This window comes from Phascolarctos cinereus, unplaced genomic scaffold (assembly GCF_003287225.1).
Source record: "Phascolarctos cinereus isolate Bilbo 61053 unplaced genomic scaffold, phaCin_HiC Scaffold_7;HRSCAF=346, whole genome shotgun sequence".
NCBI lineage: Eukaryota > Metazoa > Chordata > Mammalia > Diprotodontia > Phascolarctidae > Phascolarctos > Phascolarctos cinereus.
The window spans coordinates 86,463,528-86,483,229 of record NW_027556180.1 but is presented as its reverse complement, the minus strand read 5'-3'; the positions used below and the strand labels follow the sequence as shown (position 1 = coordinate 86,483,229).

General features: G+C 36.6%; 1 protein-coding gene across 1 annotated transcript in view; it reads right to left on the bottom strand.

Moving 5' to 3' along the window:
* Positions 1-19,702, bottom strand: part of CATSPERT (catsper channel auxiliary subunit tau) — a 105,867-nt gene that overhangs the window by 13,241 nt on the left and 72,924 nt on the right. The window contains 4 exon segments of the mRNA XM_020970540.2: positions 3,196-3,317; positions 7,645-7,711; positions 10,878-11,354; positions 14,470-14,513. Of these exon segments, the coding sequence (XP_020826199.2) occupies positions 3,196-3,317; positions 7,645-7,711; positions 10,878-11,354; positions 14,470-14,513 (710 nt within the window).

Below are 19,702 nucleotides of genomic sequence, written 5' to 3'. Positions count from 1 at the left end.
ATGTGAATAAACTTTACTTTGAAAAACCCTTGATGATAATGATGATGATGATGATGTGACACACATTATGCCAAGATGGGTTTTTCAATGACTCTTGATTCACAATAGAGAAAATGGGAAAGTCAAAATAGCCCTAACAATTTTTGATTTTATTCTCCTTATGCTGTTAAGTGAAAATTATAAGAATTGTCAAGATAGTTGTTAGGGGGATTAGTGTTATCTAGCATATCAGTTTACATCCATAATGGCAGTCCATATGTAGGGGGGGAAAAAACCACTTCTTGCTTTCTTGCTAGTATAGCACATTACTACTTTTTTCAGAGCACTTTCCCATTTATTTATTTTCTCATTTGATGTGTAATGTTGGATGTGGGGAGGGAGTACCATTACACTTGAGATTAGTCAAACTGGCAATACATTTAGTGAACCTGGGTATAATAACAATAATTCAGATTCATATAGTACTTTAAGGTTTGCGAGTACTTTCCTCACAACAATTTTGTGAAGTAGATAGTGCAAGCATTATTATCCCCATTTTACTCTAGAGGAAATTGAGTCTATCAGACATGAAGTGATTTGCTCAGGGTCACATAACTAGAGTTTGAAATGGAATTCAAGGCCAGATCTTCCAATCACAAATTCAGCATTCATTCTTCTACACTATGGTGCTTCTCCAATTAACATAATTGAATCAAGTTCTATTTCAATAGTATTAAACATCTGATAGTATGACCCTGATCAAAACTTGCACTGGCTCTCTAATACCTAGATAATAAAATCCTATCTCTTTAATTTGGCATTCCAGATGGAATGACCTACTTATCTTTATCCTAGACTCATTTTCTCACTGCTTAACCACAGATTCCATAACAGGCTGGCCCCAAGGAAAGGTAATAAAATGATCTCTGGAACTATGGCTCCCCACTCAACATAATGTCAGCGTTTTGGTCATCCCAGCTCTGACCATTGTACATTGGTTCTTTCTGCACTTCTGCCTTATTTCTAACAAGTAAGCCCTGGTCATGTGCCCCAGTTTCAGTAATTGGGTTTCTGTATTATTTTTCCATGTCCAAGTTCTTCCTTGTTTCTTACAAGTAAATTTTGTGTAGTATTTCTAAATAGATTGGTTTTGACTTCATCAGTTGTTTTATTCTTCTAAGTCCTTTTTCAAATAAAGTACTATATGGTTTAATAGCAACTATAGTTAATGGTAGGGATGGGCTGAAAGTATATATTCATGTCTGTACACATAGGAGGGTGCATATAGGGGTAGGGAAGGGTGGGAGCAGTAGAGAAAGATCTTATTAACCCTAGCCAAAGTGATACAAAATCTATCTCTCCTGAGTTAATGATATGATGAACTCATCTCTATTTCCTTCTCCTTGTGAGAAGTTAGAAACGGTTATATTTCCATGAGAGGAAAGTAGTTCCGGGTAAGGAGCTTCAAGAATCAGATAAAACTGGGTGAAACTGGTGGTGTGGTTGGGGAGGCAGAAAATAGGACCAAGGTTCAGTTTTACTTAGAGTGCTCATGCTTCTCCCCCTCTGGGCAGGGTTAAGACACCATTTTCTGAACAAACCATGTATGAAGAAGGGGAACATTTGGTGGGCCTCTGGGGCAATCTGTGGCCTGTGATGACTTCTACCAGTGAAAGTCAGCTAGGAGGGACCTGTGGCCCAGAATAGGGATATAAGGATTGCCCTCACTTCTGTAATGTGCCACAACTGCTTCCTGTAGGAAGCTTATTAAAGGTTTCAATTGCTTCATTCATCCTGAGTCTGTCTAACTTAACTGTGTCTATTTGGGCACCAGAGGTTATTTCCAACATCTTTTTTCCTCCCTCTTTCTCCTTCCTTTCTTTTGTATTCTTATGATATGCCTATACAAACAGACACACACACACACACACACACACACACAGACACACACACATACACAAATGCTTTTGTTTTTATAGTCAAACTATTTTCTATAAAACAAATCAATTCTGACAACCTTTTATGCTTGATGTTGTTTAGAGCCTAGATATCTTAATCCTGACCTAGCTTCAATAAAGTTAAATCAGCATCCTTCATAGTTCAAGCATACTCACAATGTACCAGTTCTCAGGCACACTGTCAAACCACTACAAGCTAGATAATCAGATTCTGAATTTCAGCTATAGAGACTTAGAATTATAATCACTTAACTTCTCTGGGTCTGTTCATCCTGTAAAATGGGATTATTATTCCTGATAAGCAAGTCCTGTCCATGTGTCTCAGTTCCAGTAACTGGGTCCCTGTATCACTCATCCATGCCTATGTCCCTTCCTTGGTTTCCTGTAAGTAGACTTTCTGTAGTATTTCTGAATCAGTTACTACTTGTAGGGAAAGCCCTTTGTAGTGCTATTTCAGTTGTTAATATTGTCAAACTTTTTTATGATGAAGATGGACTTATTAAGGTGTGTTGTGCACAGTGGCACATAGATGGTGGTTTGTGCTTTGCTGCTTGCTCACTGGAGCTCTTAAGTAGCTGAATTGTAAAGTAGGTTTCTTGCAAGACTGAATACTCCCTGTCAAATTCAGCTGATTCTAATTAAACTCATCTGAATGTACCCTGCCCCACACTCACATCCTAAAGTGTACCCACATTCTAGTTCACTGGACTCCTCAGAATACTAGATTCTTGAAATATTCTTTGAGGTCTACCTTGTGGGACAGCCTTAGAGAGCCTTTTGGTACTTTAGCAGCTGAATACTTTTGGATGAGTTTTAATCATTCAACAAGGTAGTTGTATATTTACCAGAGACTCTTAAATATTAAAAAGCCTTCAAGACCCAAAGGAAAGCATCTTTATTCATGAAATTTCAGGAGATGGTAGATTAATATTTCTTGGTATGCAGACTTCCTGATACCACAAAAATGACAATGTTTAGGCTACCACACTGATTTCTTGGGTACTCTATCCTACATCTTATATTAGTATCCTATATTTCCTGTCATATACTATGTATTAAAGGTTTATTGTAATGATTGGGCAACACCAGTTAAATCTGCAAATAATCAAATAACAAATGCTTACTAAAATCCATTCACATATTCCTTTGTAAGGTTTTTAGGAAGATTGTTGCCATGGCAGATCACTTTAAATAAAGACTAAGTCAAACTAAATTATAAAGATTAAATAAACTAGTAGGATTATTGATCTCCATTTACCTCATTCTCTTCATCTGTTTCATTCTCACCTACCCCTGACTTGTACTTTTTCTTTCTCTCATCCTTGTCTTTATCTTCTTCTAAGCTAATATATGCTTCAATCTCATATTTTTTTAGCACATCTAGAAAAGAATTAAGAAACAATTACCCGATTATGGTTGCAGTAGTAGCATATCATATAGCAGCTGTAAGAAGCACTGTCATGTAATAGAAAGTACAATGGGCCCACAGTCAGAAGCCTGACAACTTCACATCTATGTAACTGCAGACAAGTCTCTGACTTTACACAGTGTGTTTAGGAATTAAAGAAAGGACTTACGTGGATGGGAGTCTGTGTTTGTGAACATACACATGTGCATATATGCATGTGTATATATACAATACATATATGTGTATCCACAAGTATACAGTATATATACACATGCATGTAGACAATGTGTGTATATATGTACATCTGTATGTATACATATATATGCATGTGTATGGAGATACATATTTTTATATATATATATATATATATACACACACACACACACATTTTCTTAGTAATTCTTATATATGCTGTGAAATGATCAATAGATAACTGGGAATATGTCATTTTTGTTTTTGTATGCACAGTACATCCTTACTCACAGTAGACACTGAAGGAATGTTAACTGAATAGGATGATTTTCAAAAACATTATTGACTGTTGGTGTTTAAAGGCAGGGAGCATACCTAATTTTTATGGTGCCCAGCATGGTGTCATGTAATAGTCATTTAGCATACTATTTTTAATAACATAGATGGAAAAGGAGGTGGGAAGACATGGGGAAGGGGTATTATAAAGAAGTACACAAAGGAATGGAGATGTAAGTGGCTATGATTACTTATATTTATATAAATCTTGTTATATATATGTATTCACATATATACATATATACACAAATGTATGTGTACATATACATACATATAGACAGACACAGACAGATAATTAGATAAATAGATAGACAGACAGATAGTCCTTCACTTATAACCTTAAATCATTCCTTGCAGAACCTGGGACTATTTTGATTCAGTCTTATGTTAAAAACAAACAAACAAACCTTAAAATACAAAAAAAAAAGACCCTACTCATTTCTGATTGTCAAATTCCTAACTGATCTGACAGCGCTGCTTCTTCAGCTGTCCAAAAAATTCTAAGCTGTATTTCAGCTTTAAAATTAGTCCTTCAATCTCATCTTTTTTTAAGCACATCTAGAAAAGAATTAATAAACAATTAGCCGATTATTGTTGCAGCAGTAGCATATCATATAGCTCATTCTGCTTACAATTTCTGCTTGCCTAATTTTAGACTAAACCCAATAACTATTTTGGTATCCTGCTGTCTTTCACTCTATATAGATATTCAGACAAATAGAGTTTGTAGTAGCATTGTTTGAAAACTGACAGACTATGAATTCATAGAGTATGAAATCTTATTGTTACTGATCTTGATTCTATTTAATGAAGCCAATTCCACATCACCCAAGCAATAATAAGGCTTAGGGGCTATCACAGAAATTCTTACTTAAAGGTTCTACTAATTCAAGGAGGGCATTTTGAGAGTGTCATTAAGGACCTCTAAACCTATAATACTACTTTGCAAAAAAGTACTTTAGTTAAAATCTCTAAATGTATTAATGTAACCTATTTGTTAAAGGTTTTTGAAGATTACTCACTCTTATGACTCTAGGCCAAATATGCCAAGTGAAAAAAACCAAAGGGAAGTGTCATGAAACTGCTTTAAATATGTTTTAATGTTTTATTTAATTGTTTTGTTTTAAAAGTTTTGTTCTATTATAGCTTGAATTTTTAATTGGAGAAAATTGTTTATGTACATCCACCAAACCAGAAACCATTAGCTTCAGTATAAGAAAGCACATCAGTAGAGACACCCAGAAATTCACAGGAGAAAGAATCTGAAAGAAAGGAGCAAGTTATGACTCATGTTTTTAGATATCTATATGCATATGCATAAAGTATGGCTAAAAAGCAAGATTAATGAGAAATTCTAATTCAAGGAGAGAAATTTAACCTTATGAGTAGCATTGAAACTTGTCATGAGAATCATAACTGCAATATGGTTATAAAAAGCTATGTATAATTCCAAAGAAACTCTTTTTCTCCATCATAATCCTTGAAAAAGCTGACTGCGTTCACTGCCTCTACTTTCTCTCTTCTCACTTCCCCCTTCAGCCCTTTGCAGTCTGCTTCCTCATCTCAGAATTCAACAGAAACTGCTCTTTCCAAAGTCACCAGTGATCTCTTTTCTCAGTCTTAATTTTTCTTGACCTATCTACTGCATTTGACACTGCTAACTACCCTCTCCATTAGGGCAAACCTGACCATGTGACTCCCCCAAGTCAATGAATTCCAGTGGTTTCCTATTGTCTCTAGGATAAAATATAAATTCCTTTGTTTAGCTTTTAAAAACCCTACGTAGTTTGGCCCAAACCATGGCTTTCTTCTCACTGGATGTTTTCATGAAAAATCTGTCAGATATGTAGAATACTTAGGAATTCTTTCTCACGCATGGGTTGTACTTTTTAATTCCTTTCCAACTCTTCATTGATTCTGTGACTAGGATGTGGTAGGCTTGGGCTGGATGGAGATGAAAGTATGGGGAGAAGGAGCTGGAAAAAGTTGTTTTCATTTCAGGAGGCAACACCTCTGGATTAGAGAGATCACAGCAGCTTAATGGGTGAATTTGCTTCCCACAGGACGTAGGAAGTTAGTTGAGACCCCCACCCTCCAAGGCCCTGTGATAATGAAGTGCTATATTGAAGACAGTGTTTGCTCTCAAAATAGAAAAGTTATGGGTGGAAATAACACACAGTTTGGAACAGAAGACTAGATCCTCAGGGACCAGACAACTTGCATTTGGTGCCAGCTTTGCAACTATGTCACAGGATGGAAAGAGATTAGGAATACACGGAAGATACTACAAAATTAACTTGGTTTTGTGCCAGGTCTCATGTCCAAGGTCCTGACACTTTTGAAACTGGCAATGACCTAAGGACCCAATTAAGATAACACTAGGCCTTTGAGACATAAGTCTTCCTATCTCTAGGCGTAGAGTCTGAGCAGCAGTCCAGCAATTCTGTCCACACTATGTTGAGTGCCAGAGCTGGAGAGTCTAATATGGGATAAGGAATTTAGGTCAGAGCTTGACTCTTTCCTTTTCCTATCCTTAAGGGCTCACTTATTCAGAATATTTGGTTCACCAATTTCCCGTGCCTGGGAGGTGTTAGAACACTCTGCCCCTTGAACCTTGATGGCAAGCAGGTATGAACAATTAAGGATGCATGTAAGGGCCGGGATTAGTCGCATAAGAATCATGAGAACACCTCGGGGATGATTGTTAGCTTTCACTATATAAACCGGACCCTCAGAATAATAAATGGCTCAGTCCTTCACTGACCTGCCTGGCCCACGTTTCTTCACTGCACACTCCTCCATTTGTTGCAACACTTAGTCATGGGAGACAACACTAGACTTCTTACTGTTCCTCAAAGTTAACATTCCATCTCCTACTTCTGTGTCTGTACTTAGGCTGTCCCTCATGACTAGATTGCACTGACACCTGGTCTCTGCCTTTCAGAATCCTAATCATCTTTCAATACCCAGCTCTAGTTCCCACTGAAGCCTTACCTGATCCCCTAGTTATTCGTGACCTTTCTCTTTTCAAATTGCCTTTATTTATGTATGTTATGTATGCAGTTTGTATCCCTAAATAAAATGAGAGCTCCTTGATTATAGGCACTATTTTATTTTTGTCTTTGTATTCAATCTGACCCATTATTTATTCTAGCATTTCATTTCCACTCATGCTGTTATTCTTCTTACCAAATTAACTACACTTTAAAGGGAGAAAGAGTACAAGGCAAGCTGCTACTCTTGGGAAACTGTCTCTGCTCTAGTCATGCTCCACTTACCACATTCACAGTACCTCCTTGTACCCTTCCCTTTTGTCTACTCACTGGAGAGCACTTCAGGAAACACAAATATTTTTTCCCATGGCATTTTGCTTGCCTTTCACCTACCTAGAAGCCTTATCCTCTACAACTTTTCAATAGATTAATTAAACAATATAGCTAGTTTGCTAGTATCTCAAGTTTGATTTCATAAAGTCACTGAGCAGTGTATTAAATTAGATGACTCCTAAGATATATTTATCTATTTCTCCTTTTATTTGATTATTCAAAACAGTTAGGTTTCCCATCAAAACTTTAATCTCATGTTCTTTATATTCCATTTATCATTTACTATAATAGACAAAACTTCTGCTTTCAAATTCAAAACTAAATAAGAAAGCTTATGCCTTGAATTCTGGTTTCAGGTTTTACCAGGATGATGATTTAAATATTATTCAATAATTTAAATATTTATAATATTATATTAAGTACTGAAGTATTACCAATAATGTACCTGAACTTGAGGATAATTCTACTGCTTCACGTAAAAAACTAAAGGAAACATGTCGAGGAAGAGTCATCTGAGGCAAACATGACAAAGTAAACAGGGATATCATTAGTATTTCACTTTTACCAACTTAGCATTATTCTATGACTGAAAGTTTTTAAAAATTCTATTAAGAAAAATCTCACATAAAGATGAAAAAAATTCAACCAAAATTTAACTGCTCTGACAGGTGCCACCATACTAGAGCAGAATACTAAGTTAGGAGGGTATTGTCAGAGAAAGTTAGGCAGAGAAGAAATGATACTGCCTTTTAGATTAAGACATATAACCATTCTCCAAAGCCTAGAAAAGAATTTAACTGAAAGAGGAAAAAAAAAAAAGGAATGGCATCATGGAAAACATTTATCATAATAGAACTCTGAACCACGAAAAAATGAATAAGGCCATTCTACCAGAACAGCTTTAGGTCACATCTGGTAGCACTGCCAAGATTTTAAACTTCCATTCATCATATCAACTTTTCTACAAATAGCTCCATTTATATAATGTTTTAAGTCTTACAAAGTGTTTTCCTCACAATAATCCTGCGAAACAAAATTGCTTGCCTTCTCAAGGAGGTGAAGGTGTGGGAGAGAGGGAAAGAAATTGGAACTCAAAATTTTTAAAAATGATTGTTTAAAAAACTTTTTAACTTATCTTCCATTTATCATACCAGTTTAACATCTCTTTCATTCATCATACCAATGTAAGCCATTAGTGTACCAAAGTGTTGATCAAATTGCTGGACTTATATCAGCTATGGCCTTTGATGTTTTGATATCTTTTCCAAGAATATTTTTTGAAAATAAAACCCTAAAATTTAAATTCTCAATACTGATCAATTAGCTGCTAATTGACAAGTCATGGAAATTTATTGACTCTTTCCAAAGGTCACTGCTTTAAGTATTTTTAATGACTCCTCTTTGCAACAGTTGCCAGGTTCAGGCCCTTTTGTAGCCTCTTTAAACAACTCTTGGTAAAACCAGACCACTTAGACACAGAATGGGAATAGCTTTTGCAACAACTAATTAAGGGAAGAAAATTTCTGGGTCAACTAACCTTTTGACTATGTCAGTAAGGTAATGACCAAAGAAGAGTGAAGGTGCCTGGCTTCACCCCCAAGTGGATAAAAAAAACATACCTAAGTGCCTGAATTGAGGATGGAAGCTAGCAAAGATAAATAAGGTAACAGGCAATGAATACCTCTAGGCAAGGTGCTACTTCAGGAAAGAGTACACATAAGCAGCACATGCATATAAAAGAACACCAAATTTTGCTGTTTTTTACTTCATGATATCTCTTGAAATCAACAATTTCTCTTTACTCACATAGTTACCACCTTAGTTCAAGCCCCCATCATCTCATCTAGGTTAATTCAATAGCCTCCTAATTGGGTTTCTCTAGCCTCAAGTCTCTCAACATTCTAGTTTTTATTCAAGTAAAAGTTTTTAAAATACCTAAAATACACTCACTGAATCATCATATTTAGTTTTAAAATATCCAACATGACAATTTAAACCCACTTTTTATGTTGTTTAGAACAATGAGACTATTCAGGAAGTTTGCTTTCACTTTATAGGCTTAAATTTTCAAGACTAAAAATTTGGAGGTTCATTTTCTTCTGAGCATTTTTAAAAATTAAAACTGCTAAAATTAACTCCCCTCATTCACAGAAAATTCTGTACTATACTATATACTAACCATCATGCAGGAAATAGGCTGGAAATGCAAACCATGAGATATGGAGCAGTTTGAGATTCCTAGCTCCAAAGATCTACTTGAATCAAATACTTTACTTATAAACAAAGAAACTTTCATTTATAATCTTAGAATTTAGACTTTGCAGGTCTGGAAGCCAAGTTGAGAAGGGAAAGTAATGTATGTGAAACTAGAATGAATGACATTGAATAATTCCACCTCTTGTACATTGACATTAAGCCAATTGTACTCTTCTGCTTGCCACAGCATCTATTATATGTTGGGTCTTATTCTGCTGTTTGTCTTGTGGGCTCCCTCAATGTGGGAGTCATCTATAGCAATTCCCCCAAAACTTAATCATTATTGGCAGCCCTCCCCCCCTCCAGTGAGTAAGTTTCTGTGCCATGCATTTACCCGCAATGCCCTCATCTCTACCCTTCTTAGAGCGCCATCTCCCCAGACTTTGGCAAACTGGCAAGACAAGCTTGAGCGAGGGCCTTCAGCCTGCTGGACCCAGTACTCTGACCACAAAATGCAAGTGTTACAGGTGGCCGAGATTCTTCTGTCTCCTCTTCTCTCTCAGGAGAGGCCATCAAGTCCACCCTCTCAGTTTAAGAGATGACGAAGCTCAAGCCGCAGGAAAGACTTGCTCAAGGTGACACAGTAATTTGCTTTCCATGGCATCACACTGTCCCTACGGCTGCCTGTCTTACTAGTTCAAATAAAGATGGAAAGCGTTAAGCAAAATATTTGCTATTTTGGGTAGGTTCTATACTGGTTCAGGTCTACAGTCTCATTCACACCTCATTCTCATTACAAACTATAAGCCGCACCCACTTAAGATACAGAGGCAGTGAGTACTTCCAACAAAATGGCACCTACTTGGAACCCAAAGCTTTACAAACAAATGTTAGAAATTGTTTTCACATGCCACTGGGAAATAAGATATACAGGCAATGGGGTAGAGAAATCTATCCTGCCCTCCAGGAAAGTAGAAGGGGAAGGAGACAAGAGAAGGGGGCATTGATAGGAGGGAGAGCGGATTAGGGGAAGGAGTGCTCAGAATGCATGCTGTCTTGGAGTGAAAGGAGGGGAGAGATGAGGAGAAAATTTGGAACTTAAAATCTTGTGGAAATGCATGTTGAAAAGTAAAATAAATTAATTTAAAATTAAAAAAACACAAGAAAATTGTTAAAACACCTCTAGTTTCTGGGCTTCTCTACACATCCCTAACTTTCCCCCTTTAGTTGAATTTAGTTGAATTTACAATTTTCAAGAAACAAACTGTTTTAACTGATCAGACCACTTTGCCGTTGTTTCAACTGTTTTTGGTAAGATTAGAGGTAGGATCAGAATGTCAGAATCTAAAAAATATATATGCCTAAGAGAGTATGACTGTTTTCCGATTCTTTTTAATTTAAGGGTTTGCTGTTGATGTTGCTGTTTTATTAAATGGCTATTTTGGTTAAATGGTTGTGCCACATTAATGTGAACATAGATACCTTTGTGACTGCTTCAGCGTCTTCTCTTGGTTCCCGAAGAAGTTCTAAGCTCCTTCTGCTTTCTTGCCTTAAAGTTTGCCTTTTTGTTTCTACTCCAGATTCATCTGTGCTTTTCTTTCTTTTTTCTGGGCTTAAAATGAAACTTTTCAACTTTGTTTCTGATTGAATTAAGTCCATTCTCTCTGGGCCTGAATGGCTCTGTTTTGGCTTTACTTCCAGTGAAGTTGAATCTGTGATTTCTTTTTCTAATGCTTCTTTGGGTTCAGGGTTTTCAAATACTAGTTGATCATCTATAGCTTCTACACCAATATCTTTCTCTTTTAATGAAACAGGAGATAAAGGGGTACTTTCCTCAGGAGGAAGGCTTTCATTTTTTGTTTCAGCATCTTCTTGAATATTCAAAGATGAATCTGGAGGCTCCGCTTTCATTTCTACCCTTGGCAGGCTCTTCTTAACTTCAAGTGTTTTGACAGGTAACTAGGAAGAATTGAACAAAACTACTTAATACTCATTGCTAATTAGTAAATATCAAAATTAACATTATTCATATCCTTTAACATAAGCAAATAACCCTATTATTAAATATTTGTAATTATTGTGTTGAATGTGAAGGATCAGTTGCATAAAGCCATAAGATGACTATTCTCTGTTAGCCTGAGATCCATCTGCCCTCTCCCCAAAAGAGGGATTATACTACTTTATATAACTTTGATTTTCATATAGGTTTCTATAGATTCTAAAGGATAAAACTTAATCAATTTCCTTGGCCAAGCATAGTACAGAAAAATAATTGTTGTCCTCCAATTTATGTAAATACTTTATGTACGAATGGATACCCTGAGATGTTCAATAGCCAAAGGAAGGCTTCACTCCTGCTAGTGTGACCATGATTCTATCTTCCTACTTCCCCTTATCCCTGCCAGGCCTCATCTCCAACGGCAACTCCTCCTTCCCTTCTCACTACTTTTGTATCAACCCTGGGAAGGCCTCCTCGGAAACATCCCATTCTACTCTTCTGAATTAGAGCACCACCCTCACTCCCCACCCCTCTGTGATGAAATGCCCAGGGTGGCCTGACTTGGTTTCACTTTCAATCTCACATAAATCTTATTTCTGTGCTTTGTGCACAACAAAGCAAAAGAGAAAATATATGTCTAAAGTGCTTTGCATATCTGAAAGCACTATATGAATACCAGCGGCTATTAGCACCTCTGTGAGGCTCTGCAGTCTTTCCTTAGAGGATCTAAATGAAAGGGAATACAGGGGCTGGGTGAAGAGCTAGGGAAAAGCCTTTCTATCCCATTTCCCTAATCTTACTAGCAATAAAAACCTTAAAAAAAACCCTCAAAAATGTTGTGTGCTTGGCTTCAGGGATAGTCAGGGGAGAAGCAGGGAGACTGTTTTGTTCTACAGTTGGACCTGGGAATAGAGTCACCCTGGTTGGAAGCAACAGGTGTTGGCGGTAGAAAAAGAAGCAGGCAAGCCTGGGAAGAAAAGAAAAGTGGTGGTGGGAAGTTGGCCTAGGACTTGGGTGAGGTTTTTTAGTAATGACACTCACTGCTGGGGTTGTGTCAGGCCCCTACAGTCCCTTACCCCCAAACCCTGTAATGCTCTCCACCCCCAGGACGCTTTTCATGCCTCACTCTACCCACCCCTTCCCCCACTCCCCATCCCCAAAGTGTGGAGTCCCTGTCCGAGGCCATGGTCTACAGCTGAGGGAAGGAGGGGGTGGGTGGGGAGCGTAGCAGAGGCTAAACTACAAGGATTCCCTGTAGAAGTGGATGAGGAGGGGATAAGGCTCCTGGATCCCACTTTGGAGCGTTTCTTGACAGATGCCTTGTTACATATAGTGATTGGTTAGATTAGTGAAATACGGTACTTCAAGTACATCATGGATTAATATAGATCCTTATGGCTGGCCTGAGAATCGAATCACTATGCGTAAATTGTTTCTATAGAGAAATGTTATTCCAGTTTGAATAACCAAATGACAAATGGAACATAACCCTCCAAAGTATTTTAGTCTTTGTCAGGTTGGGGGGAATATCTTGCTTTGTGAAATATAGTTTAACAGACTTGGCTGTTAAGTAAAAATTCTGACAAACGAATCCTATTTTTCTGTTGATTTTCCTTATAAAATTAGAATACTGTTTTTGTGGGAAAAATCCTCCAATAAATTACAATGAAAACTTTTGCTGAAGAAGAAGCTGAGAGATTGGCTAGTTCCACGGCACGCACTCAATGTGTACTTAGAAAGAACTCCACAGTGTATTTCTGAACTACTTCCCTTTCTTATCTTTTTAATGACCCGATTTCAAACCATAACTCTCCCAAATATGAAGAATTTCAAAATCATAATTCAGTGGATACTACATGAAAATGTTTTTAATTCAAGATTTTTGGTTCTAGAAAATGAATATGCTATATTTTAATTAATTTTGAAATCTGAAATTCTATAAAAGATGTTTTGCAATTAAAAGATCCTTGTATAATAGAGTACTACATCAGTGCAGACTTTCCATAGAAATATGCAAGAATAAGTTTTAATTATTTACATGATACAATTTGTTTGTATCACAGTTGTAAAACTAGGAGTCTGAACCTAATTACCTAACCTCAATAAACTTTCTTTAGATATTATGGCTCTAGTTGTCCCTTTATTTCCTTAGTCACTTAGGATATAGACCTAAGAGCCTATTTATTAACAATTTCTTCTTTCTCCCTTCCCTAATTTTTTTTTCTTTCTTGCTATCTCTTTTCTGTCTCTCTGTTTCCATCTCTCTGTTTGAAAGTCTAGCTTTTCCACATATAACCTCACTTTTTGGAGGTTGCCTTTTCAAAGACACAATGATCTAGTGATCTTGCCTATTGCAGTGATATATAACTTCACTTTAAAAAATTTTTAGCATCTACCCTTTCATATCTATTATCTTCTGGTTAAGGATCAGCACCACTTATTTGACAGAGTATTCTCAAACCTTCATAATGATGAAGATATTGTATACAAAGAAAATAAATGAGGGCTATGTTTGACTTGGTCCAAACCATACAAATATACCCAACTCTATAAAATGTGAGGTTTGTCTTTATAATACTTATACTTCTCATGATTGGAATGTTATTGTTTTTACATTTACACACATATTTGGGAGTACCTAGAGTTAAGTTCATGACTGTTTTCAGTCCTGTAAGAGAGCTACCTAGAAGATGCTAAAGTTGCTATTATAATGGGGTCTAAAAAAAAAAGAAGCAATAGAAAGGGATCGCGTAAGCATTTCCAGGTTGCTTTCCAGAACCCTGGATATGTGTTTGATAAGGACTCCATAAAACTTTTAGTGGCTTATCCTGAGAATCCCACCTTCGAATCTCTTTTTTTCTACGGTTTGAGAACAGAAGTCCTACTCTAAACTGTTCCATGTCACCACTGTAGCACATTTAATTGTACAGACGTTCTCACTAAAAACATCACTATATTTATTGTATAAAAGGTTAGTGATACCTTTTTGGATATTTCCCCCTTTCCATTCATAAACACTTTATTCTTTTGTTTTGTTTTTTTTAAGTGATTTTTATTAGAGCAATTACCCTTTACCTCAAATTGAAGAATTTTATCTTCTTGCTTTTTAAATGGTAATTCTGCCAAGAAAAGAATAGAAACATTTTACTCTATAACAGCCAACAATACCAATTACACCTATACTGAAAAAGTATTTAAAATTTTTTTTTGCTAAATGTTCAAGGCAGCAAATACAATGATCTTGAAACTGCCCAAATTAGCCAAGTAAATCTCTGGATTGATGGGAAATCTTAAAAAAGAAGTAAAGATATAGAGTAAACATATACATAGTAACCAGATTTCACATAAGCCCATATAAGACAAAGAGATAAGTAATGTATCTTTTGCTCCAAATCAAGAGGAAAGGGAACTGTCAGTGTCAGGATTACTATCATCCAGGAAAGGTAGATGGAAACAAAGAGATGATAGAGAAGAGAGGTTCATTTAGGAGATGCTAATGAATCCGGTACTAAATATCATGAATACATGTAATGAACATATGGTTTAATAAGTAAATATACTTTTAAAAATTATTTTTGGAGAAAGAAGAACATTTGAGAAGGTGAGAAAAAATGTGAAGGATTGAAGGAAGAAGGACAAAAGTAGTCCCATTGAGGGGCAAATATATATCAATAAGGAACATTTTGTGAGGAACAGAGATACAATATAGTGATAGAGTGATCTTAAAATCATTTTCTTCTTTTACTGTTATCCAAATCAGGCAGGCGAATAGCTGCTGGAGGGTGAACACACCTGCCCGCTATATGCCAGCAGGTTCTCGGTAACTTGCATCACTGTTGAAAAGTACATTGTGTGTTTATGTCATAGTTAAACAATTTGAAGATATGGCTGTCTTCAGGATTCTTTTCTTTAAAAAAAAAAAAGAAGACTATCTCTTTTCTTGAGTCCCTTGCCCCTTCATCCTGTTGCCACTCTTGCCTTACTGAGCCTCAGCCTTGGATAACTTCCATCATACATTGCTTTTGTTCCTACTGACATGTTGCTGAACAAAGCTGGAGAAAATAAAATTACTGACTGGGTCCACTACTACCCACAAAATACATGCATGTATCCCCTCATTCTCAAAAAATCATCACTTGATCTGTCTGTCCCCACTAGTTATTGTCCCATCTCTTTTCCCTATTGTGGCTAAATTCCTTTAGAAGGCCGTTTATAATCTATGCCTTGACTTCATTCTTCTTAGACTACTCTGAACTATCTGTCTGATTTCCAACATCATCATTCAACCAAAACTGCTCTCTCTAAAATTAACAGTGATCTTTAAATTGCCAATCTAATAGCCTTTTCTCAGTCTTCATCCTTCTTGACCTCTTTGCAGCTTTTGACACCATAGATCATCCTCTTCTTTACCTTCTTAACATCTCTTCTCTGACACTGCTACTCCCAGTGCAGGCCCTCATCACCTGGATTATTGTAATATCTTTCTGGTTGGTTTCCCTGTGGCAAGGATCTTCCCACTCCAGTCTATCTGTTATTAAATTGATCGTTCTAAAGTGCAAGTATGACCATATGACCCCCTTATTCAAATCAACTCCAGTGACAGCCTATCAGGCCTCCAGGATCAAATCTAAAGTCCTCTGGTATCCAAAGTTCTTCATAACCTTGCTCCCTCCTACCTTTTCCAGTCTTCATATACTTTATTACCCTCCACATACTGTATGACCCACAGTGACACTGGACTCCTTGCTATTCCTTATATAAGACACTTCATCTTCCAATGTCTTGCATTTTCACTAACTATCCCCTATGCCTGGAATTCTCCTCCTCATCTCCTGCCTCCTGGTTTCTCTGGTTTGCATCAAATCTCATCTAAAAGATCATCTTTCATAAGAAGCCTTTCCCAGTCCCCCTTATGTTAGTGCCTTCCCTTTGTTAAATATCTCTGTTTTATCCTGTATGTATCTTACTTGTACATAATTTGCATTTCCCATTAGACTGTGAGCTCCTTGAGAGTAAGAATTGTCTTTGGACTTCCTTTGTATAATCAAAACTTAGAACAGTGCCTAATACGTAGTAGATACTTAGTAAATGCTTGATTTTACATGACTTATTATTTTTTGATCCTACAAACTGGGAGTAGGACAATTGTGTTAGCAAAGAGAACTAGAAACAAATCACTATTCTCAAAGAGATAGCTATGCTAGGTTATCATTTATTAACTACTTTTTTTATATCATAGGATGTAAAATAATTGCCGGAACAGAATACCAAAAGAGCCCAGAAACTGTCTCAATCAGCAAACAACTGATCTCTTTAACTAGTAGAGAAACATGGCAACCAACAGTAATACCAGCTTCTTTGTGCAGAGTATAAATACAGCAATGGAATTTTTTTTTTTAATGTACCTTTTTAAACTTGAAGACAGAATGGCAGAAGGATCAGTGAAAATTGGGAGGGGGGATGGAATTCCAGCAAATTACTCAACTGTCATCAATGAAGAAAATAGATTACGATATATTTATTGTTTGAATTATGTCATTTTCCATCTGCTTCATATTTATCTTTGTGACTGCCGGTGTGTATTTCTGGATTTGAGCAAAACAATGGGATCATTACAAGATTAAAATCATCTTTAACTCTTCCCTTTTCCTTACCCCACCCATGGAATCAAGTGCCAACTCCTATCAAATTTACTGCAACAATGTCCACTACAATAGTGAAACAATATTTCCCTCCAAATCCAACCTGCAAAATGTATCTGTCCTTTGCTCTCCAATCACAATGGCTCCTCATTTTTCTCCAACACTATTTTTATAGGCTCTTTTTCAAAAAGACCATCTTTTTACTCTCTCTAATAAATACTTTACATAGCTACTATATTAATCTGTTAAGATACAGGTCTCATCAGCTGACTCTTCTACTCAAACATCTTTATTAGCTTTTCATTGTCAGCTTAAATAACAACAACCACCAAACTCCTCTACTTGGTCTTCTATACTTTCTGCACTCTGGGACTAATTTCCCTTTTCAGCTGTATTTCATACTATTCATCCTTTATGCAATCTATAATCCAACAAAATTGGACAACTTCTCTCAATCTTCCCCTGCTGGCACACTTTTGTGCAGGTTGTGCCCTATGGCAGGAAAACATTTTCTATCTATCTTTTTGTACTAATATTCTTTCTCTGCTTCAAGACCAAGTTCAGGTGTCATGTCCTTCATGAAGCTTAGACTGATCTCCCTACATAGTGATCTTTCTTTCCTAATTTTTATAGCACATTGTCTACATTTCTCCTCTGTTCTTGATAGTTTATGTTTTATCATACTCATCTAGGCACATGTTATATCTCTCCAATTAAATTACAAGCTCCTTGAGGCCAGGGACTATATAAGTTTTAAATTGTTGTACTCTGCCATCCCCAGCACTTTGCACAGTGCTGCACATAATAGGCACTTTGAAATGTCTATTGAATTTTGTTGAATTAAAATAATATTAAGTTTACTAAATTATTCTAGATATCTGAAAGGAATATCTATATCTAATTTCCTTTTCAAGGTGCATTTTACATTTAATGCACTTTAAAATTTCCATGAATCTGCAATCTCATTGACGTGTATGTATTCCTTCCACACTAACCACACACTATCCTTGCCTTCCTACTTTGTCTAGGTTTTCTTGCGTTCTTTACAGCAGAAGTATCCAACATCTTAGAAACCTTCCTAGGTATATTTTTACATTGGTACAAGTTTGCTGCTCATCATGCTTGTATTCATCATGCTTGCCACATAACTAGCCTACCTCTTCCAATCATACATTTTTTTCAGTGATATCCACTGCAACACTTCCTCTGCATAAGTCATCATTGGAAATAGGCTGTTTCCTATATTACTTTGTGTCTCACCACTGACATTTGGGTCACTCACAACTTTGATTCTTCAGAGACTGTGGTCCAAGATTTGAAACCAGGGGAAAACATTTATATATTTATTATTTAAAAGAGGAAATTGTTTTGTTTTGTTTTTTTCCAAGCAGAAGCTCAGGATCATTAAAAGTACTGTTCAATTTCCCAAATGTAAATGTCAGCCTTTTCCCTCCTTTCTATTCAATTCAAAATCCCATTAATTATCCATCTGCACTGCCTTTCCACAGACACACACATATGTGTGTAAACACAGTATATAGGTGTGTATATATGCTGATGAGCTAATACAATAGATTGACCATCAAACTTCATGGCATAGTTTGGAAAATAGGCATTTTTCATCCATTTAATTTTTCCAGTGCAGAGAGACCACTATTTGCATGCTGGCCAGAATGCAGTAAAGAAAGGTAACAAACAGCAAAAGACAGCAGTTTTGTAACTGACAGAAATGGGGCAGAACTTCTACTAGCCTCGCCCCAGATATCTGCATAGATCATAAAGACAAAATATTGAAAAAAGGTTGAAAGCAACCTTCCATCTCCTTTGTTGCATGCAGGTTCGGGTATGATAAAAACTAAAAATACCTCCTAATTATAACTCATACTAGAATTAAACTAAGAAGATCAGAGAAAAAGCAGAGAGGAGCAGAAGCAGGTCATATAGAGAATATCATAAACTTCATCTTCACATGGGAGCTTTGTTAGCTTTTGACTGTAGTTTGCCTGAGTAGCACATAGCTCCAGGAGATGCACTAAAACAGCATTAGCCCTTTTCTTCTGGAAGGAGGCTTACTGATTGCTCTATCTCCAGAAGATGACAGTGGAAAGCACAAGTTTGCCCTGAAGAGGATGAATAACTGAAGTGACCATGAGACCAGAAGAAACCCCTGGCATGCATGCAGCACAGATAATGCCACAGAGAATAGAGACGAGCCAGCAAGCTTCACCAAAGACCACCGGCAGCTGTGTAATATGTGAAGTATACTTTATACTGGTGATGTGTGCAGCCTGATTATATGTGCTTCTACATCCTACATGTATGCACCCGTCCCTGCATGCCTCTTAGTCATTCATATTCAATGTATGTCTTTCTGTACTAGTGATATGGTTACTTATGGGAGAGTGCATCACATGTGTACATGAGGGGATTTCTTTGTTGTCACTTAATTTGTTGTATAATGAAATGCCTTTTGCTTTAAATGAATGTGTCTTCTGGTTATTTGTAAAAACAGTGCCATTGATAGAGGCTAATTATTTGGGGATCTAAGTGGTCAATGGCCTACAAGAGGCCTTGAATCTGGGATAACTTTCTGTGGACTGACATACAGATGCTACATCTGTAGAGACAGGTAAATTTCTTTGGTGTAATGATGAATTTTTTTGGGA